This window comes from Chenopodium album, chromosome 17 (assembly GCF_948465745.1).
Source record: "Chenopodium album chromosome 17, dcCheAlbu1.1, whole genome shotgun sequence".
In the NCBI taxonomy this organism is placed as follows: Eukaryota; Viridiplantae; Streptophyta; class Magnoliopsida; order Caryophyllales; family Amaranthaceae; genus Chenopodium; species Chenopodium album.
In genome coordinates this window covers 40695385-40717542 of record NC_137850.1, presented here as the reverse complement: position 1 = coordinate 40717542, position 22158 = coordinate 40695385, and the positions used below count along the sequence as shown (strand labels likewise).

Here is a 22158-nt window from a genome sequence, read left to right as displayed (position 1 = left end):
ATTGTATTGTGATCAGAATGATACTATTGGATTTTTATTCTCTTTTCAATGTGTTGTTAGCTTAAAATTTTGAGGTTTAATGATGAGATTATTAGTAGTTTCAGATTTTGATATTTGGTGAAACGTATTATATTCTATTACTCCATATTGTTGTCATTGGTAAGGTTGATTTAGTTTGATACACTCCTTGGTTATCTCCCCTTGTGGATTGATTAGTTGTGCAATAATTTGGTGTTGATGTGGTGTGATTCCACCTGAGTATAGTGTAAGAAAAAATTGTTAAGTTTGCGTTATTGATTATTTATCATCTGTCATATTCTTTGATAAAGATCTTTGAAGATTAAACATTGTTTATCTCTTATTTGAGTATGATATATGAAATATACTTGGAAAATAATGTCTTACATTACTCTTTGGGTTGGATAAAATGATCATCGTTGGATTGGTTGGTGTTACGTTAGCATGCTACTCATACATTTTAAATGCTGGAATGTTTAGAATGTCATCCCATTCTCTGTGCTTGAAAATTGCCACATTTTGAAGATTTGGAAGATATAAGGTAGTTTTTGACCTAAAGAAGGCAACTTACTACGGAGGTTACACCTTAGAAGCATGTTTGAGTGCTGGCCTTCATTTCTTCAAAGCTACTCTGTTGTCATGGATTACATCGGAAGATTGGGGTTCCTCACTTGGTTGAGCTATACTTAGAACTGTGTATGTAACAGTTTGGACTTTGGAAAGGCTGAGAGGGATGGTAGATTAGTTCTGGACGGGGAAGAATATATATTTTTTGTCAGAAACAATATACTGGAGATTAGTACACCCTTGGTTATTTGCATTTTGATTTTACCTTAGTAAAAGGCTTTATGTAGTTAAATGATGCCATGACCTATATTTTTTGAATTAGAAATTATTGTATAGTAGATAGTAATGTACAATTTGCATTGTTATTCTGAGATGGTTTTGGAAATGTTTGCGTTGTAATTGGAGAAACATGTTTTACTGGTACTGATATTGTGGATGGGAATAGAATATCCGAAAGAATGATTGATGAAGAAGTGCATAATGTTTGAATTTTGATAATGGAAGAAACATATTTGCTGTCCTGATATTTGTAGAGCTACTTCAGGTAAAAATTAAATGAGAGCTTTGTGATGTGAAAATCCTTGTATGCCTAATATGATGAATGAAGTATACAGTGTTGGTAAATTTATCAAATGACAACTGATATATGAACAAGCATAGTGGAGTACTGAAGGTTTTAGGTGGGTTGTTTTGCAATTGTAGAACATTAAACTTTGATCTGTGGAATTATCTTCCTCTTATAGAATTGATCAGGATTTTGAAAAACCAACTATTATTGAGTATTGGTTGTACTATGTACTACTATGGTGTGGTATCTGATGTGAGTTCATCAGGTGTTTATGTTGGTGGCTAATTATCATTCATTAGGCTTCTATCGTGCAATATAGTTGTGGGATTCACTTCTCTATCTATGGCTTGTTGGGTGAACAATTGTATTCGAGTAGGAGTATCGTTATCACCTACGGGATCTTAAATATTAAGATAAAAATGTCTACTTGAACATCGACGTTTGGTTCAGCACATTTAAAAAATTTTCCGGCAATAAGGAGAAAATGAATCCCATATAGGAGCAGGAAACTGAATCTAGTGATCTACAAGGTTTCCGACAATGTATCTGGAACATTTTCAAAATTTACATTACACTTTTTAGTGCTGTAATCAGTGGCTTTCACTTACATTGCTGGGGACTGGAAAATTCTGTGGTTCATCTGAAACATCCTCAAAATTTACAGAATTCAGCAGTCCGATCAATGAAAGAACTGGGGACTCACTTTGTGCTGTGACACAAATTATAGACACAAACGGGCTAACTCTGTTCTTGTATGGCTTTCGGCACTCGGCAGATTTTTGCAGCGTTGAATTCACTGAACTTGTGTTTTTCTTCATGTAGCTGCGTGCTTAAAAACATGATCTAGCTCTGGAAATGCGTACAAAAGCACAAGTTGAAGGAGATCCACGACAAGCTGTTTCAGACTAACAGATGACTGCCAAGCACAAACAATATCAGAAAACTTGTGGTTGTGTGCTTGTGTCCTCTTGTCATATTGATGAAATAGGAACATGACATAAAAAGATTGTAATAAATTAATTACTTGTGCAGCTATTTTATGCTTAAATATTTCACACTGTTTATATATTTCATTCCATATTAAATAAAAACTTAAAATGCATCATATCATTCATATGAATCAGTAGATGTTTAATTCAAAATAAAACTCTACAAAAGCAGCAAAAATAACATCCATTGGAAAAGTACATATTTTCAAATGAACATTTAGCATATTAAAAGTGAACTTGAATTACAAACTCTTTTTGAATTATCATGAGTTGGACAACTCCTTTAAAAAAAATGATGTTTATTAAAAAAAGATTTTTTTTTTTACTTATAACATCACAAAATAGTCAAAATTGTTATTATAACACTACAAAAAAACCGAAAATTTGAATTTCACCACCACTTAATGGATTCTTGGAAGGTGGTTGTAGATTTTGTGGTAATATTTTTCTGAGCAAAAAAAAGAAGGAAAATTTGCAAATTGCAGCCATTTAAAGTTTGTATTTTGCAAATTGCAGCCATTTAAAAAAAAATTGCAAATTGTAGCCCAAAAGTTCGTATAAATTGTAAATTGCAGCCCAATTCAACTTTTTCATCGGTTACATGTCGAAAAATTTTCGGTTAAGGTTTTAGGGGCCATTTTACCCCTTAAGGTTCCGAATTGAGCTCGGAATTAGCAAAAAAATAACGTAAGTGTCTCATTTTTACAGTTTCCCACAAATCGATATATTTTTGTTACGCAAAACGAGGCACTTGCGTTATTTTTTTGCTAATTCCGAGCTCAATTCGGACCCTTAAGGGCTAAAATGGCCCCTAAAACCTTAACCGAAATTTTTTCGACATGTAAACCGATGAAAAAGTTGAATTGGGCTGCAATTTACAATTCATACGAACTTTTGGGCTGCAATTTGCAATTTTTTTTAAATGGCTGCAATTTGCAAAATACGAACTTTAAATGGCTGCAATTTGCAAATTTTCCAAAAAAGAACAACATAATTACATAAAGAGGTTGAAATATTTTGGGTTGACTAGCTAGCGCAACAGGTGGACCAGAATCCACCCAAAATTAGCGTTTTTATGACCCAAACTTGGGCCTAGCTTGAACTCTTGACCTAAAATGGGCCAATTTTGACCAACCACCCTCGATCCAATCCATGTTCATCTCTAGTGTCTATTGCCCATTTTTTGGTTGGTAAGGAGAAAGGATCTATCAGGCCGAAACCTCTCATAGATCCTTCCAGCCCGGGTTAGCGGGTTAGGCACTTTAAAAGTGTTGGGGAGGGGGAAGGGTTAGGAAATCCCCACCCTTAAGTATGGGGTTTGATCTCACAATCTCATGATTGTGAGATACAAACCTTACGACTAAACGTCTAAATCCAAATTATGCTCATGTCTAGTGCCTATAGCCCCTATACTGGCACATTTTTCGCATTAGGGCGTGTAGGATACTTCCAAAGGTGGAAAACACACACCGATTACAATATTAACACAATGAAGACCAAAACGTCCAAGATGGGTTGGTCGTTGGTGACCTGCCTAATGAAATACCTATGGTAAGTATGATCATATGACAGATAATCGAAATTGCGGCACACCTTCACCTTCTAAAAATTCCATCTTTTTGTTTGGGTCCTCAGATTCACTTTCCCCTCAAAATTCCAATCACACCCTTCTTAGTTGGCATCAATTCAATAAAGCCTGTCAAAAGTCGTCAAAACTGCCATAATCACGCTACACCCAAAAATAGAAAAATAAACTAATTTCACTTTTACAAAACATTAAAACGACACCGTTTACCACTGTTTCCGACATTATACTCTACACTAGTGTAAACCCACTGTACTAAGAAAAAATCAAAAACAGCAACCAACGTCTCTCAACTTTCATTTTCTCTCTCCTACTTTTCCGACCTTACTTTCTCTCCGATGTCTGCGCCGCCGCCGGAAGTTTCGCCGTTAATTCCGGCGGATAACGCGACGGGTCAAACGCCCCCTGCGCCGCCGTCGGGTGAAGCCGCCGCCATTCCGCCGGGACCACCCGCTGCTATTCCGCCGGAAAACGCGAATTCTTTTCCGTTGAACCCGTCAACGCCGTCTTCGGGAATGTCGAAGGAAACGTTGACTGCTTTGGTGGTTGGAATTGGGCTTGGAGGGTTAATTGTTTTGATTGCTGTGGGTATTTTCGTCTTTTTTTACAAGCGGAGGAAGCGGAAGCAGGCGGAGGAAGATCAGTTGATGTTGCCTATTAAACGTATGATTTTACTAATTGTTGGTTTAATTAATAGAATGTGATATTTGTTTGTTTTTAATTTTAGTAATTTTAGAATTTTTTGTATTAATTGATTTTTTCTTGTTGTTTAATTGTATGAAATTGTCGTTATTAATGGCTGCTCTGACGGATTTATAAGTGTTATTAATTAAATAATTGTCAAGGGTTGTTTGGTTAGGTATGTGTTTGGTTTAATTTAATTATTAATTAATTTGATGTTTGAATTTGTACATGAAGGACTTTGATGGTGGGTTTTGCATATGGAGGTTTATATTTGAGGGTGGTGGTGGTATTTGTGAATGTAAATTCGAGTGATTTGGTGATTTGAACGTAGTTAAACTTAACTGGTTATAAAGGCGGAGTGTGATCCAAATTTAGTAACTTTTCGAGATCTGTTATTGAAGACATTATATATGGGTTTTGATGTCTTTGTTATATGAGATGTGTTAATGAAGAATTTGGCATGGGAGATTCCATGAGATTAGTGTTTCAACATTGATTGATTGATATAGGGGTTACTTCGTCTTCACAGTCCCGTCTGCTGTTACCATCACGCACTCTTGTTTTCTGGACTGAAGTCATGTGTCCTTCTTTGTTCTTACACGGTTCATAGACTGCAGAAGGAGTAACTACATAAATGCTACACTGGTGCAAGTTTATGAGGTTTAGCAGCATAGTATTGCATTACAAATTTACCCAATCTTATAAAGTAGGAACTTGACATCAGATCCTTTGACTCAAGGGGGGAAGGGAACTTATGGGAGTTTCTTTTGTGACTGACAAATTGATTAGGAAATTCCAATTCATGTTGTAATCTGAAGCCATTGAGTTCTGAAGCACTGATTTACTCTTTGTGATTGATAGCTCTGTTCTACGCTGTTACTTTCCCGTCCCTAATATGCAAGTTCATTGTAAAGAAAAGTAGAAATCCTTCACTTTGACATTGTGTTTAATTGAGGCCTTCAGGATTAAGGATAGAGGAGTTTCTGTGGTTTCTTCTAGTGATTGTATGTTATAATGATATGCTCCTCTCACCTATGTACTGTTTATCATCTGGTGACTGTATTTATGATTAGCGTTACTGTAATGATTTTTTTCTAGGCTTTAGTTGTCACATAAATTGACACTGTGACACCAGCTCTTCTTATCGTATCTCCTCTTGTCTGTCTCGCCTTCCATATATACAAATCCCTAAGTATTTTTCATTGTGATTTATTCTTATAAATTTTTTTAGAGCATGCCATTTCATATTTATGGTGAAGTGCATTGCAGTTTCACTCTCCAATAACTAAGGGGCAAATGGTTGTTTTATTGTGCTTTACATGAGGGGGCTATCTCATCTTCTTTTGTTTCCCTTTTCTTTCTTTCTTTTTTTTCTTTTTTCTTTTTTTTTTTTTTTTTTTTTTACATGCTGCTCTCCCAAGCTTATCATACTGTTCACTATTTCCAGATAAACCTAGTGGTGGACAGGCCCAACAGTTACAGCACAATATGCCTCCGTCTATGAATAATATACAGTCGCCACAACCCCAAGGTGCTGTAGTACCAATACCTCCATCTTCAAGTAGCAGCTTGGGCTCTGATAAGTCACATCCAGCACAACCTCCTGGGCAGTCATTGTCCTCACTGCCCTTCCCTAATGGCACATTTACTTATGAAGAATTAGTATTGGCTACAGACAACTTTTCAAGTGCCAATCTTCTTGGTCAAGGGGGTTTTGGATATGTCCATAAGGGTCTCCTGCCTAACGGGAAAGAGATTGCAGTCAAACAGTTGAAATCTGGAAGTGTCCAGGGGGAGCGTGAGTTCCAGGCTGAGGTCGAAACGATTAGTCGTGTTCATCACAGGCATCTTGTTTCACTTGTTGGGCATTGCATTTCTGGAGAACAACGAATGCTTGTGTACGAGTTCATTTCAAACAAGACCTTGGATTTCCATTTGCATGGTATGTTCTTGTTTGGCATCTAACCTATGAAATTATTTTCAAGCATGCAATTTCAACATTGATTCTGTTTTTACATTTTAAGGCTTGCTTTTGGACTTATGTTCTACAGCACGATTAAATTGGATATTTTGTCAATTTTTTTGATTGGGTGAAAACCTGCTGAACCAAGTATTAAGGAGAACTTTGTCTTTACTCATGAATATCTAGCAGTCTGAGCCTTGCAGCGTTCTTCCTAAGTTTTTAACTTTTTTTGGGCTTGAGTAGGTTTGGGTATTAATTCTAGTTTCTAAATTGCATTCAAGAAAATAAAGAAAATTTGCAATTTTTACTGTGAAGTATGTCTAGACCTAATCTTGTCAAGTTTTACTATGAAATATGTCTAGACCTAATCTTGTTTTCGTAAAGATCGATTGAACTTTAGATTAATGTATTGGCCTTTTCGTTTTAACATTGATTGAAATCATGGTTACTTTAGTTGGCTCATGAACTTATTTGGTCATGTTATGGAGTAAATTAGTAATGATATTTCAATGACATCTAACCAAATTTTCTATTGGTGTAAAACTGGTTGTAATGTATTTTTTTTTTAAATGTGGGATTTTTGTTGTTTTTCAAGGTCTCTCATCTGAACAATGAGGGTTCATGATTTAACTTTTTACAAGTAGTAAAAAACTTGTGATTTCTCATGTCATGTTATAATGGAGTCTTGTGGTGTTGTAGAAGCAAAACCACCCATGAATTGGGCAACAAGGCTGAAAATTGCTATTGGTGCTGCGAAAGGATTGGCATATCTTCATGAAGACTGTGAGTTCCTTGTTGCTCGTATAATCATTTGGAAGGATCCTGATTTTGTCTCAAAGGGTTGTTGACTTTTGGCTAGTTTATTTTGTATACAGGTCATCCAAAAATCATTCATCGAGATATCAAGGCATCAAATATTCTTATTGATGAGGAGTTTGAAGCCAAGGTCAGGAATTTCATGCAATTTAATACTGTATTGTATTTTGGTAAATTTAAGTTGAATTGTTGGATGTGATGTATTTGTGAGAATATGATTCAGACTTATTCATGTGGTTCTGAAGTGCTGATTAGATTATGTACTTTTATGCTCCCAGGTTGCAGACTTTGGACTTGCAAAGTTTTCTTTTGACACAGACACTCATGTGTCCACCAGGGTTATGGGAACTTTTGGGTAAGATAAGTAATACGCCGTCTGAAATCTCCCTGTTGAGATTTTAATTACATCAGTGACTAACTTGTTGAGGTGATCTGCAGTTACTTGGCTCCGGAATATGCCTCAAGCGGGAAACTCACTGAAAAATCAGATGTCTTTTCTTTTGGGGTTGTGCTTCTGGAATTGATTACAGGACGTAGACCTGTTGATAAAGCTCGTCCCTTCATGGATGATAGCATGGTTGAATGGGTGAGCTTTCGTTGTCTAATCTCACAAGGTCTCTTAGGCTGTAGGTATTAACAAGTCTTGCACTCCAATGCTACAGTTTTTGAAGGTTTTTAATGTTGAATTTGTAGGCAAGGCCATTGCTGTCACAAGCCTTAGAAGGTGGAAGCTTTCAGGAACTTGTTGATACAAGATTGGATGACTACAATTCTACTGAGATGGCTTCCATGATTGCTTGTGCTGCTGTATGTGTTCGTAGCTCTGCAAGACGACGGCCGCAAATGAGTCAGGTAACTGGCTGAGGATTGAGAATAGAGTTGCTATTGGGAAAATACGTATAATATCCGTCTGCAGATTTAATATTCTGCCTCAAATTTGTGTTGATTTTATTGATATGTTCCATGATTAGGTTTCCAATATGGTTGATTTATTACAACTCCTTGAGCTGATAGTCTGAAACTGCATCTTTCAATTCTTAAGTCCATCCTTCATTTAATGCAGGTTGTAAGAGCTCTGGAAGGGAACTTGTCTGTCGAGGATCTGTTGAAAGAAGTTCCACCAGACAACAGAGCATTCCACGGAAGCACAGATTATGACTCTAGTGCCCAATACAAGGAGGATTTAAAGAAATTCAGGAAACTAGCACTTGAAAGCCAAGAGCAAAGCACTGGCGAGTACAGCGTATTCACCAACGAGCATGGTGTACCCCCATCAACCTCGAGTACTGAGAATCAACTTGATACCCAGGAGGTCGAAACTGGGAAATCTAAAACAGGAACCACAAGTGTTCTTGAAATTCCTGTAGAGTGAATAGATTAACCTTTGGACTTTATTAATGTAAGCTTGATTCATTCTTTAAGATGCTTCATTTAGTAATATTGGTGTCAAATAGAGTTAGGTGTACAAAGTTTTTGTCGATTAGTCCTACTATCATTAACTTAATATTGGCATAGGTCACTGTAAATGTTCACTTGTTCAGATACACGAGCTTGAGACTAACTAGTCCATTTTTATTTTTTACCATACATGAACTAGCCAAAAGTTTGCCATACCTTTACGCATTTTCGCCGTTTGGAGTTGCTAAACAATAATTTACTTGTTTTTGGTTAGTGTATTTGTTCATCATATAGTTCTTAAAAATTCTGAAATACAAATAAATATTTATCCTACCATCAAAACTTCCTTACAAGATATATTCCTGTAAGTTATTAATCATTAACTGTTATTTTCCTGTTTATACTATATGCAATATGCAAAGAAGTGTAATTTCTAGCCCTAATTATCTCATTGATTCTTGGCTTATTGGGTTTTAAAGTTGGCTAATAATGTTGTGAATTCTAGCCTAATTGTTTCTGTTACTGTGTTACATAATAATTTTTGTTTGAAGCATAATTGATTATGATCATACTAGAATTTGTACTGATGACTTGTAGTCATTTTAGAGCAATGGAGATGTACTTTATGCCCTACAAAATACAAAAAAAAGTTGTCATGGTACATATATAAAAATTTGTACTGATGACTTCACCAAAAAAAATTATAAAAATTTGGGTAGATTTTAGCGTTTTGACTGATGCTAATTAGTTGCTTATTTGTGCTTAAGTCGTGGTTTTGTTAGAGATATGAGATACCATGTAAATATGTAATATAATCAATATTGATAAATGTATTTGAGTAAATCAATATATTTCCGTATTAATAGTAGAAGAATATATAATATCTCTAGGATTATTTAGGTTAAGATATGATTCAAGGAGTAATATCTGTAGGATATCCGGTAATATTTTCTTATACTAATAATCAAGATATTGTAATTATATTTTTTGATATTGATAAATCTGATCTCTGACATGGCTGATCACGGTTTATGTTCATCTCTTGGCTTTGCATATATTGGACTGAATATTATATAGTCTTTTTCGAGTTCTTCCATTAATTTTTAGCAGTATTGCCTACTTTATGATAAGTAAGTTAAGTAACCCTTGATGATGATAATGCAACTCATGTCCCTGCATTCCTTTAATACCTTTTCTAGTTCTTCATGTTTTCTTTTTAGTCCAGGGTAATTACAGTACACAACTGACAGTATGTGTGCTTCCTTAGGAATTGTGTTCCATATGCTTAGGAAGTTTGAAAGCAAGAGAAGGCCGAGAACTGTCCACAGCAGAGTGCTCCCACGCCTTCCATTACAGCTGCATTGCCTACAATGCTCAACATGGTAATCGCGTCTGCCCAACATGTGGCTCCTATTGGAAAAACCCCAACAGGGTGCCAACATGACAGTAAAAGCCTTTTCTGAATATCCTGCAATAGGCAGGTCAGACCAGTCTGAGTCCTTTGCTGTCTTTGTTGGAATCCAGGTACCTCCTTTGTTTCTAGAAGCCTCTGACAACACGGAAGAAAGGGCCCCAATTGATCTCATTGCAGTCCTTGATGTGAGTGGAAGTATGAGGTGAGAGGAATACAACAGATGATGGCGAATGAGAGGGTGTACAAAGATACAGGGAAGGCTTATATCAAATCAAGGATAGTCTCTCATTGTTATCAGAGAGCCTCAACTCAAGCTGTGCAGTTACAGTGTAAACCCCCTAAACTTGTAGGTGAGTGTAGTTCAAATTATCAAACATCCAACATGAAGAAAATGTTGAAAAAGTCGCGGGCAATAAGTATTGTACGTTTGATTCTGGTTGAATAACATAACACTTTTAGAGTTTGATTTCGGTTTGATCTTTGTACGTTTGATATTAACTTTGTATGTTTGCTTGGTAACACATTCTATGTTCTTGTCGTCTTATCATAACAGCTACTACTTTTGTGTTTCAATTATGCAGATGTCACCCCTTTCTAATAGTAAAATCATCTTTGAGTAGACTTTGACTTACAATAAGTATTGTCAGTATGCCTTTATTCAAGATTTTGCCGTTAAAATTTAAGAGCTTATCTTGGTTATGTGCATCTATTGTGTAAAAAAGAGAGGGGGGTAATTGGAAAAATTCAAATGCTTAGCTTGTTGCTACAAAATTCCCCTACAAAACATTAGTAAAATGATTTTAAAAAATATATTTTTTAATCTCAGTCAGCGAAAATTCTGTTTCTAGATGCCTCTTATGTACTGTAACTCTGTAAGTATTTGACCTACAAGTATAGGAGGTGGACTTTGGATTTATTAAATATTCATGACTATTAATCGTGGACTGGTGTTTAGTAGACAATGTACATAGTATGATTTGTATCCAAAATTTAGTTATAGCTTAGTAACACTTATTTGCAAGGTTTGTTTAGGACAACTGTAAACTACTCCGTATTCTTTAGTCTATTACAGTGTGCAGTATACTACGATCTGAGCTATTTGCATTGCACAGCACAAACTTCTCCTCTTATTGCTACCAGGTTTTAAGATGGACCTTTTTTTTTTGCACACATGTAACAGTCTGTATGTATGTTATTAATCTTATTATTATCAAATGATCTACGATCCATTTTTTTTTACTAGGAGAGATCTTCGATGGAACTGGCCTCTACACGCCCATCAAATCATTATTGATCATATTAGTCTATATAGTAATAACAAGATTAGATGGCTCTGCTGTCATATGAAATAAACTCGTAGTTGATTTCTTTTGTTTATTTCAAACTATAGCTGACTTTGTCTACTTGTTATCACTTCACACCATTATTCTAGAATTCCAGTCAACTGTCAATGATGTTGAATTGTATAAAAGAAAAAACACAAAAAGAAGAAGCAATTAAAGACTTCATGATCAACTGTATGATTTGAAGAAGCAAGCAACCATGACATTTCTTGAAAAAATGATGGTATTCAGGATTTTCCTAGTGTTTCAACTATGCTATCTTGGTTATTCAGAGCCCCAATTTGTAAGCTCTTTCTGTATACAAAAGGGTGGCTCTTATAGTAAGAATAGCCTGTATCAGGATAATCTAAGTCTCGTTTTCAGCAATCTAACTTCTGCTGCATCAATTAAAGGCTTCGCTAACTTCACTGCTGATGAAGGCGTTGACAAAGTATATGCTGTCTTCTACTGCAGAGGAGACCTGAACTTCTCAGACTGCAGCAACTGTGTAGAAACTGCAACATCTAGAATTGTTTATGAATGCCCCAATGAGAAAGAAGCAATAGTTTATTTTGAAGAATGTACACTTCGTTATGCCAATCGCTCTATATTCTCCCTAGAGGAGGAAGATCCAAATGATTGGTCTTTCAGTGAAGCTATGGTTTCTGATAAAGATCAGTTCAACGATGTACTTACAGCAGCGATGAGTGGCCCTATGAATCAGGCTGCTTATAATAGTTCCAAACGAGGTTTTTCTACTGGTGCTACTACAAACTCTTCTGCAAATCAGACTGTATATTGCCTTGCACAATGTACTCCGGACATTCTTGGCAGCCCATGCCACAAATGCCTCCTTGCAGCACTTGGTAACCTTATCGATGAGGGGAGAACAAAGATGAGTCTTTTTATGCCAAGTTGTCAGGTTATGTATTCTCTTGCTCCTTTCTTCAGTATTAAACAGGAGCCAAATTCTTCGCCGAATGATCCTGGTCTCAAATCTCCTGCAGGTGCACCGTCTTCTCTAGTCCCCCCTCCTTCCGGTAAGTAAATCACCAATCTGCACTAAATTCTTACTGCTTTTATTACTGTAATCAACCACAATAGAATAATTCTTAATTTTTTTTTTTTTGTTGGCGGGCAGGAAATAGTAAAACATACATAGCTGTAGGAGTCAGTGCTGCTTTAGGATTGTGTATTATGCTTTTTGCTCTATGGTTTTGGTTGTGTAAGAGAAGGGTGACTATGAAACGCGAAAAAACCCAACAGATTTCACATAATGTGCAGAGCACATTTACTTATGAAGAGCTAGCTTTGGCAACAAATAACTTTTCAAGTGCCAATGTTCTTGGTCAAGGTGGTTTTGGATTTGTTTACAAAGGAGTCCTGCCTAATGGTATAGAAGTCGCAGTCAAACAGTTGAAAACTGGAAGTGCACAGGGGGAGCGCGAGTTTCAGGCAGAAGTTGAAATTATTAGTCTTGTGCATCATAGACATTTGGTTTCGCTTGTTGGATATTGTATTTCTGGAGATCAGCGATTGCTTGTGTACGAGTTCATTCCCAACAAGACCATGGAATTCCATTTACATGGTAAGTTTTTGCCTAATGGTCATCTTTGATTACACTGACTGTATATCTAGAAAATTAGTACTATGATCAAGACAACAAATTCCAAGAAAATTGGGGGAGAATTCAATGAAATGTTTCAGCATATCTTCAGTATCTTATTTCCAATATTTCAGGACCTAATTTATTGGATTTGACAATTTTGTAGGAGATGAAATTCCATCCATGAATTGGCAAACAAGGTTGAAAATTGCTTTAGGTGCAGCGAAAGGATTGACATATCTTCATGAGGAATGTATGTTACTTAGTAGACCTTAACTTCTTGTATTCATTTTTAAAATGTTAGTCCCTTTTCCTCATGGACATTAGATGAGTAAAAATCGATGTTTGGCTTTAAAAATGTGTCTGCAGGTTATCCAAAAATCATTCACCGAGATATCAAGGCAGCAAATATACTTATAGATGACGAGTTTAATGCTAAGGTCCAAATTTCTTCCTAGCTGATTAATGAACTGAATTTTTTATTTAACTCTCCTGGTTGTACTTTTGACAGCTTCAAGATGGTATGTTCATCCTGTGTGATTATAGTAATTTTATTATGTTTTTCTTTATTTGTTAGCTGTTTAACAATCCTAAGAACTCACCATACTATAAGACTAAAACAAGCTAGGCAAAGGCCTTAAAAAATTCTCTACGCGTAATGAAACCAATTTATATACATGTTCTGTTTTCTTTGGAACTTGTAATATATGCTATATTAGTCTGTACAAATGTTGACTGAGCTCTGAGTTTCTGCTGCCAAACGATCCAAACTGTCCTGTTCTTTTCGTGCCAAAGATAATGAACAACAATTTCTGCCTGCTGTAATTGCATATCAATTTTTCCTTCTGAAAGTTGTTATCTGCTAGAAATTAACTTCAGATTACTTGGGATAGAGCATCCTTGCTTCAACACCACACCATATCATCATAATATACAATGCACCGCTTTTTATACTATCAGTCTAAATATAAGTTAGTACTCGTTATTAAATTTGACTTTCCCTATCATCAGCACATACACCAATTTATGCATCTTGTCCCTAATCATCAGTCTACCCTTCACAGCAATCCAAAGCGCGAACCTGTGTGTAGGGACTGCCAATCTGGACTAATCTGATCCTAGAAACATTCTGCTTCATCCCATATTTTGCTTCTGATTCATCTGACTCACTTTATTTGCAGTATACACATCTATTTTTTTTCCACTGATGTGAAATTGCATGTTCTTCCTCTTTCCAGGTTGCAGACTTTGGACTTGCAAAGTTTTTCTTAGACACAGATACTCATGTCTCTACTAGAGTTGTGGGAACTTTTGGGTAAGATTGATACTTTACCACTTAATTTTTCTCTGTTCATGTACTCATACATGTTAAGAATATAATCAGCTAATGTTATTGTAATTGCAGTTACCTAGCTCCAGAGTATGCTGCAAGTGGGAAACTTACTGAAAAGTCAGATGTATTTTCCTTTGGAGTTGTGCTTCTGGAATTGATTACAGGACGTAGACCTGTTGACAGATTTCGTCGCTTTAAGGATGATGGCATGGTCGAATGGGTGAGGTTATCATGAATCTTTTTAGACCATCATCTTATGCAACCTTTAAGAATTTCTTTCAGTACGATCTTTAATACATGGCTTAAAGACACTCGTAAACCTGTTTGTTCATGTTGAACTTGTAGGCCAGACCCTTGCTTAAACAAGCCCTAGAAGGTGGAAGATTTAGTGACGTCGTTGATCCAAGATTAGAAGAATACAGTCCCATTGAGATGGCACAAATGATTGCTTGTGCAGCAGCATGTGTTCGCATCTCTGCAAGACAACGGCCTCAAATGAGTCAGGTACATGTTGCTTCATATCTTTAATCATGTCGGATTGCTACAATGTGACAACTAACTTCATACAGGTTTTTTAAAACCTTGTACTTATATTTGATCTGTTTATTTGGTTGATGCAGGTATTACAAACTCTAGAAGGGAACTTATCAGCTGAAGATCTTCTGAAAGAAAGCACAACAGATAATGATATGTTCAACAAAATTTCTGACGACGGCTCTAGTAGCCAGCATAAGGAGGATTTACATAAACTTGGGAAGTTAGCTCTACAAAGCCATGCTCAAAGTACTGATAAGTTCAGTGCTAGCACTAGCGAGCTCGTATCTACCTCGAGTACTGATAACCAACAAGATACCCTGGAGTTATAGAAATTGAATACTAAGAAACAGGAATGATAAAATTTCTGTTGAATGAATGAATTTACCTTTGGATTTCATCAAAAGAGTGCTTAATTCCCTTAAAGTACTCCAAGACCAATTATTAAACAACCTTTATTGCTAAAACATTTTTCCTTTCTAAATTATATGACACTATTTTGTTTTCTTAATCTCTTTGAACATGTGAAAAGTGAGTTATTATAGGATGAACTACTATTTCTGTTCAGAGTTCGTGTTTTCTCAAGTTCTTCATCAGATCAACAATGTTTAAATAAAAAGTAATGAGAGGGAAGGGTAGCAAATTGTTTTCCTTTCCTTTTAATAAATGAAACTCTTCCAATGTTGAGCTCACTTTCTTCCATTTCTTTACCATGGTTGTATCATAAATTGATGACATTGTAGAAGATCTTAATTTGTCTGAACTTATTTAACTTTCTTTTATTTGAAATAAAGCTAAAAAAATCGTACCAAACAGACCTTGTGTCAATATAATTTTAGGAGCACTTTTTGTAGTAGAGATACGGGGGATATTGCCTTAACTAGCACCCTAGACATAAATGAATAAATGATACATCATTAAATTCAACTCTCTAAGGTAGCTCCATATCCATTCACAAAGTTCTCCCCAGTTATTGTAAGGGTAAGTTTATTACTCCCTCCGTGTTTTAACAAGTGTTACACTTTGACCAAACATGCATGCCGATACATGATTTTGACCATTAATTTATCTAAGGCAAAAGTTAATGAGCGCCCTCGGGACGTTAGATAAGAGAATTAAAAGTGGAAATATTAGAGTAAAATTAACATTAATTACACCGAACGACGCGTGATTTTGTCATGCATTCCTAATTTAATATCATTTCAACCAATATAATTATTCCTTATCTAACGCCTCAGGGCGCTCGTTAGCAAGATCCTTTATCTAATTATATGTTGGTAAAATTATAAGAAAAATTTATATTATGATAGTATACATTATAATGAATCCATCAATGTATGCAATAACATTTGTTTATTATATATTTGTAAATTAATCAAGTCAAAATCAATATATAAATAATGTAAAAAGTCAAACTGTATCACTTATTAAAACACAGAGGAAGTATTGCAAGTCTTGAGCAAATGGGAAGGTTTGGCACCTCGATGTCGGCTCTTCGCCATCTGGGAGTCTCAACATTAGTCTTGCTCAAGATTCTTGCAATAAAATCATCAAAGACTCATGTGAGTTTTGCATTGATTTTGAAAAATCAAAACTCATGTCAAGACTTTGCATGGTAAACAAATGCTGCAATATTTGGTTGGAGTTCAATCAAAACTTGCCACATCACCAGCCAAAAGTGATGGCAATTCGATCCCAACGGCTAGTTTGCATGTAATTTGATTAATAATACTTACAAATTTTTTTAAAAAAATAATTAATGATATTTTATATAGTGAGTCTGGAGTGAGTCTTGAGATAATGTGTGAATCTGGAGAAAGTCTTATATAAATTTAAATAATAAAAAAGTTATAGAAAGTTGATGTGACAGATAGAATCTGGAGAATAAGTCTAGGTCTGAGATAAACTCACCCTAAGTCCACATACCAAAATAAGTGCACCTTCTTAGTTGTGAGTAGGCATGTTCAATCACATATCTGAACCAAAATGTGATTTCGGTTCAAATATCCGAATACTTGAATATCGGAAACTGATATTCGAATCCGATTTGAAAATTTCGGATATCTTATATCCAAAATCATTCGGATTGCTTCGGATATCCATTATTCAATATTAATTAAAATTGATTATGATTATTTTCTTAATTACATTAATTTTATTGTTTTTTAATCGCTAAGTTGTACAATCTATTTCAACAAAATAAAAGAAAATATATTAAGAATATTATAATGAGTTAATAACACATGGTCAGTTTCATATGGACATTTAAAAAATTTATAACTTCATATATTTCACTATTTTAGCCTTTATTTTTCTGATGTTGATGTAGATATCTAATATCCAACATCCAATATCCGAAGTTTTGGGATATGTTTCGGATAAATGATAACCAAAATCTTGAAAATCAATATCCAAATCTGCATCTGACATCCAATTCAAAATAAAACTCAGATCGGATCTAAAAATACGGATCGATTGCGGATTAAAATGTCGAATTCACAGATAGTTTTGTAGCCGTCTAGTTGTGAGTTGAGAAAATCATTAGGTATTCTCATTTCTTAGGTACATAATAGATGCTTTGACTATGTATCAGAAATAGCTAACCAAAATTATTATTAGTATGACTTGAAAAAAATTAGTGGGAATAATTTCATTATATTTCATGATACATAAGGTTAAAAAGTAACTCTCGTAAAGTTTCAACGTCTCCATCAAAGAAAATCAATAAAATTGTTTTCAATGTGGAGTTTATAATTGATTTCCATCAAAGCAACAACGTACTCCAAGTGGGATTATGTAGGACTACTCCTTCAGACCTTCACAAGCATCGATCATCTCTATTAATTGCTGTCCAATTAAAAATATCGTACCTAACGTTATCCTTCATGTCCCACCTTCAAATTTATCAATAAATGGTAAGTGTACAATAATGTTAGCTCTTAGGGTCTGTTCTCATTGATTGGACTCAACTGAATGGACTCAACTGAACTGAAATGAATATATTTTATAAGAGAAGGAAATTAGGAGCTGAATTGAACTAAATTGAACTAAACTTATTAGAGTTTAACTGAACTGAACTGAACTGAAAATAATCGTATGAGAACAGACTCTTAGTGTATGCAAGACTTGGTCTTAATATCTACACCACTTCCTCTCATTGTGATTTTCATGTTTTCTTGATCTTTCTTTAGCTCTTCTACTTTTACTCCATATCATTTTAGTAAGCAATGAGCTCCTCTAGCTTCATACACGTACCGAAAACGGAAGCCGAGCTAACCCAACTAAAGAACTCCCTCCCACAAGAGATATGGTTCAATGGCAACCCAATGTACCTATACCAAGGATTTTGGACTCAAAAGTTAGAATCTTTGGTTGCTTTTCAACATCATTTTGAAGCTCATGATACTGATATCTTCGTTACAAGTGCTCGAAAAGCCGGTACAACTTGGCTCAAAGCGCTTGTGTATGCCATTTGCAACCGCGCAAATCACCCACCTTTAGAAAGCCCCTTACTCGTTCATAACCCTCATGAGTTAGTCCCTCAATTAGAGTCCAACACCTACTTTAAATCGAAGTGTCCGGATCTTAGTAGCCTTAAGTCTCCTAGACTTTTTGGTACCCACGTTCCTTATCCATCATTGCCTAGTTCTATCAAGAACACTAATTGCAAAATCATTTACATTTCTAGAAACCCATTCGACACCTTGGTGTCATCATTGTTGTTTTATCAAAGTGTGGATGATAATAAGACTCTAAAGCCAGAGTTATTGGGTCAATATTTCGACATGTTTTGTGAGGGGAGAATTCCGTTTGGTCCTTTCGAGGATCATGTGTTGGGATACTGGAAGCAGAGCTTAGAGCGGCCACATAAAGTGTTATTTATTAAGTACGAAGATTTGAAGGCGGATCCTAAACCTCAGTTGAAGAAAGTGGCAGAGTTTGTAGGATGCCCGTTTTCGAAAGAAGAAGAGATGGGAGGCGTTATTGATGGCATTGTCAAGTTGTGTAGCTTAGAGAAGCTGAAAGACGTCGCGACGTCGAATAAGAGTGCTAGGGTTTATTCTTCAACTCAAAATGACAAGTTCTTCCGAAAAGGGGTTGTTGGAGATTGGGTTAATTATTTGACTCCATCTATGGTGGAGAGACTTGAGAAGCTCATGAAACAGAAATTTAGTGAATCTGGCCTAATGTAAGACTAGTTGTTCTTTATGGGTTGTTTTTTCTTTTTTTTTTTTTTTTTTTTTGAGTCCTGAATGCATGTTCCTAAGAAGTCGTTTGTCTCAACTAATATGGTCCCTAATCCTTGCTCAATAAAACTCTTTATTAAGTAATAAAAGGCTAAGACAATTTCTAAGGACAGAAAGATGAGTACATACCCTTTTTTTTTTGGTTTTTTTAAGGAAAGATTGTAAACACAAATTTTAAATCTATAAAATATAGACTCAAAACAAATGCAAGTGTTAATTTCATTAATTTGATAATTTATGGGTACAATCTCTAATTTGCTCCACTGATACGATCTCCACTTTACGCTATTAGAAATAGGTCTATTTCCAACGGATGGTTCTGACGGACACGTAAATCCGTTGGAAAAATAGGAATTTCCGACGGATTTATATTCCGTCGGAATATTTTTTTTTTAAATGGCACCGAAACCCTAAATATCCCAACACCCTTTTATTTCAGCCGCAACTCCTTCCCCTTATCTTCTTTAGATTTCTCTTTCTTCTCCCTCCTCTTTCTCTCTCCTCTTATCATTTCTCGGTCTCCTTTTCCCTCCTCTGTCACTCTCTTCTTATCTTCTCCCTCCTCTTTGGTGCGATTTGGATCATAAACCGCACCAAACCGCAAAAGTGCGGTTTGTAAATTTTTCAAACCGCACCAAACTGTACTTTAAAAAAACCGCACCAAACCGCACCGCAAAATACGGTTTGGTGCAGTGCGGTTTGCGGTTTAACTGTAATTTATTAAAATTGTAATTATTCTTTTTAAAATAAAACTTTTATTTTTATTTTATTTTATAATTATTAGTTTATAATTCAAATATTAAACTCTTTTTATTAACCTCTAATTAACTAATAGTTAAAGTTTAGCTCATATATTTTAGTTCTTTTATATAATTTTAATGAAAATATAGTATAAAAATCGCAAACCGCATTAAAGTGCGGTTTGCGGTGCGGTTTGGTCTCAATATTTTTGAAAACCGCACCAAACCGCAAAACGCGGTTTGGTCATTTTTAAAAACCGCACCGCAATTTTCAAACCGCAAACCGCACCAAACCGCAAAATTGCAGTTTGGTTTGCGGTTTGGTGCGGTCTAGCCCTACTCCCCTCTCTCCGTCCTCCCTTCTCTCTCTCCGTCAAAAATCACCCATGGAAACCCCGACCATGAAAACCCCGAACATGTTGTGTCCACAACTCCTCAAGGATCTAATTCGACACGACACAAAAAATTAATGGGTTTTTAGGTCGAATTCGACCATGAAAACTCCAGATCTGGGGTTTTCATGGTCGAATTTAACCATATAAACCAAAAATTGAAGAGTTCATAAGGTATGTTTACCCTTTTCTTTTAATTTATTATATTTTTTAAAAAAAAATTGGGTAGTGGTGGTCTGATGTGGTGGTACTGGTGATGCGTGTGGGCGTAGTGGTTTTGGTGGTGCGTGTAGGCTGAGGTTTGGGTTAGTTAGGGTTGTGGGCTTTGTGTTAGGGGTTGTGGGCTTTGTGTTAGGGGTTGGTGGTGCGTGTGGGCTTAGGGTTGGGTTAGTTAGGGGTTGTGGGCTTAGGCGGGTTTAGGGTTAGGGTGGGCAAAGTGGTGGGGATGGTTTAGATCTGGGTTTGTGGCCTGTGGGCTTAGGCGGGTTTAGGGTTAGGGTGGGGAGAGTGGTGGGGATGGTTTAGATCTGGGTTTTTGTTAGTTTGGGGGGAGTAGCGTGGGCTTAGGTTAGGTTTGTTAGGGGTGGTGGTGACACGCCGTGCCGGTACCTGAAAATATCTTTCGAGGCCAAATTCCGTCAGAAATTCCGTCGAAAAAGGTCGTTTTTCCTACCAGATGTTTTCCGAAAACCGCTTACGATGGAAATTCCGTCGGAAACGGGTTTTCCGACGGATTTCAGGGTGATTCCGACGGAATTTTTCCGTCGGAAATCGCCTATTTTCTAGTAGTGTTAGCTTTGACTTGTTTCACGGGCGGACTTGTTTCTTGATCGAGGGTCGTCGAGGCTTGATCACGATCGAAGATAGTTAACGCAGGACTTTGACTTGGGCTTTGATTGAGTGCCGATTGATTAGACTTGATATCGATCAAAGATTATTGATGTAGACCTTTGACTTGAATTCTTGATTGAGGGTCGACGTCTCAATTAATGACTATTTGATGTAGAGATTGAACTGCACTGATTTGTGATGCGCTTGATGCTTTGATGTTCTTTCTTTCTCTGTGTTGAGAGCCGTCGAGGCTTGATCTCTTCCACAACGATTTTCTAGAGTAGAACGGCATGTAAAATGCTTGTTGTTCTTCATCTAGGTTTTGAAATATTTTCTCTGGAAAGGTTTAGAGTATTTGATGAGAGAATTTCTCCGAAGAGATTTAGAATATTTGAGAGGCTTTCTCTGTATTTTGATTCTCTTTGTTTTCTCCCCTCTCCAAATGAACTAGAGAGAGCCGTATAATATTCAATAAATGTATCACTTATATAAAATTTATGTGCCTATAAAGATGAAGGACCCTACTAAGACGGCATCTCTCACAGGTTTAGTCAACCCAACTCTGCAGATCATTACTTGAGAGTAGAGGGGGGAGGTAAGATAATCCCCTTACTCTCAAAGGGGGCTCGAACTCGTGACCTCAAAGTCACAAGGTGAGTTCCCACTAACTCCTACAAGCTTTGCTTGGTACATACACTATTTAATTATGCAATGGTGGAATGCCTCTTTTTATATACTATGTACAAGTATATGTTTTCCATTTATGGTGCCCTACGCTACTACTTTGAACACCCTTAATTGAATAAGTAGGTTCATTATTTGCATAAATTTATTTAGGATTTTTTTTTATCAGAAATTATCTAATAAAACTCAGATTTTATGAATAACTACTAATAAAAAAATATTATCATAAACTACCTAATAGAAAGTAAAATATTGTAAGAAACTGCTAAATAAAAGGTAGAATGTAGTAAAATACTACCTACGCCGGATTTCCACTGTTGACCAACCTTAAAGCACCCCCGAAACCACCGCTTTCATCCGCAAAACCTACATAACCTGCTTGAAGCCTTGAAATAGCCTCCATCACGCCAAAACCACCCTCTAATCTCAAAAACCACCATCTTGAAGCATAACTTGAAATATCCTCC

The 22158-nt window shown here is 36.0% G+C and overlaps 2 protein-coding genes and 1 pseudogene across 3 annotated transcripts; all 3 read left to right on the top strand.

Moving 5' to 3' along the window:
- The first annotated feature begins 3895 nt into the window (after positions 1-3895).
- Positions 3896-10146, top strand: LOC145587973 (proline-rich receptor-like protein kinase PERK15). 2 transcript variants are annotated; one of them, XR_014101506.1, is made up of 10 exons: positions 3896-4390; positions 5859-6353; positions 7074-7157; positions 7250-7320; positions 7469-7545; positions 7629-7776; positions 7884-8042; positions 8254-8589; positions 9856-9970; positions 10113-10146. XR_014101506.1 is itself a non-coding variant. In XM_081644619.1 (8 exons), the coding sequence occupies exons 1-8, from the start codon at positions 4066-4068 to the stop codon at positions 8560-8562; spliced, it is 1668 nt and encodes a 555-aa protein (XP_081500745.1). In that variant the 5' UTR covers positions 3897-4065; the 3' UTR covers positions 8563-8816. The 2 variants fall into 2 exon arrangements, 1 of the variants encoding a protein (XP_081500745.1); XM_081644619.1 differs by lacking the exons at positions 9856-9970; positions 10113-10146 and having other exon boundaries at positions 3897-4390; positions 8254-8816.
- Positions 10147-11544: 1398 nt separating this feature from the next.
- On the top strand, positions 11545-15238 carry LOC145588983 (proline-rich receptor-like protein kinase PERK15). The gene is made up of 8 exons (XM_081645564.1): positions 11545-12364; positions 12466-12912; positions 13100-13183; positions 13300-13370; positions 14169-14245; positions 14336-14483; positions 14609-14767; positions 14884-15238. The coding sequence occupies exons 1-8, from the start codon at positions 11545-11547 to the stop codon at positions 15127-15129; spliced, it is 2052 nt and encodes a 683-aa protein (XP_081501690.1). The 3' UTR covers positions 15130-15238.
- A 2781-nt stretch (positions 15239-18019) lies between these two features.
- LOC145587972 (cytosolic sulfotransferase 15 pseudogene) lies at positions 18020-19324 on the top strand (annotated as a pseudogene).
- Positions 19325-22158: the final 2834 nt, after the last annotated feature.

Bases quoted from the DNA above. Each gene is read 5' to 3' on its own strand.
- LOC145587973 (XM_081644619.1), top strand. From the start codon at position 4,066: ATGTCTGCGCCGCCGCCGGAAGTTTCGCCGTTAATTCCGGCGGATAAC. The intron at 4,391-5,858 runs GTATGATTTTAC...CACTATTTCCAG, and splicing joins GTTGATGTTGCCTATTAAAC to ATAAACCTAGTGGTGGACAG. The intron at 7,546-7,628 runs GTAAGATAAGTA...GGTGATCTGCAG, and splicing joins AGGGTTATGGGAACTTTTGG to TTACTTGGCTCCGGAATATG.
- LOC145588983 (XM_081645564.1), top strand. From the start codon at position 11,545: ATGACATTTCTTGAAAAAATGATGGTATTCAGGATTTTCCTAGTGTTT. The intron at 12,365-12,465 runs GTAAGTAAATCA...GTTGGCGGGCAG, and splicing joins TCTAGTCCCCCCTCCTTCCG to GAAATAGTAAAACATACATA. The intron at 12,913-13,099 runs GTAAGTTTTTGC...ATTTTGTAGGAG, and splicing joins CATGGAATTCCATTTACATG to ATGAAATTCCATCCATGAAT.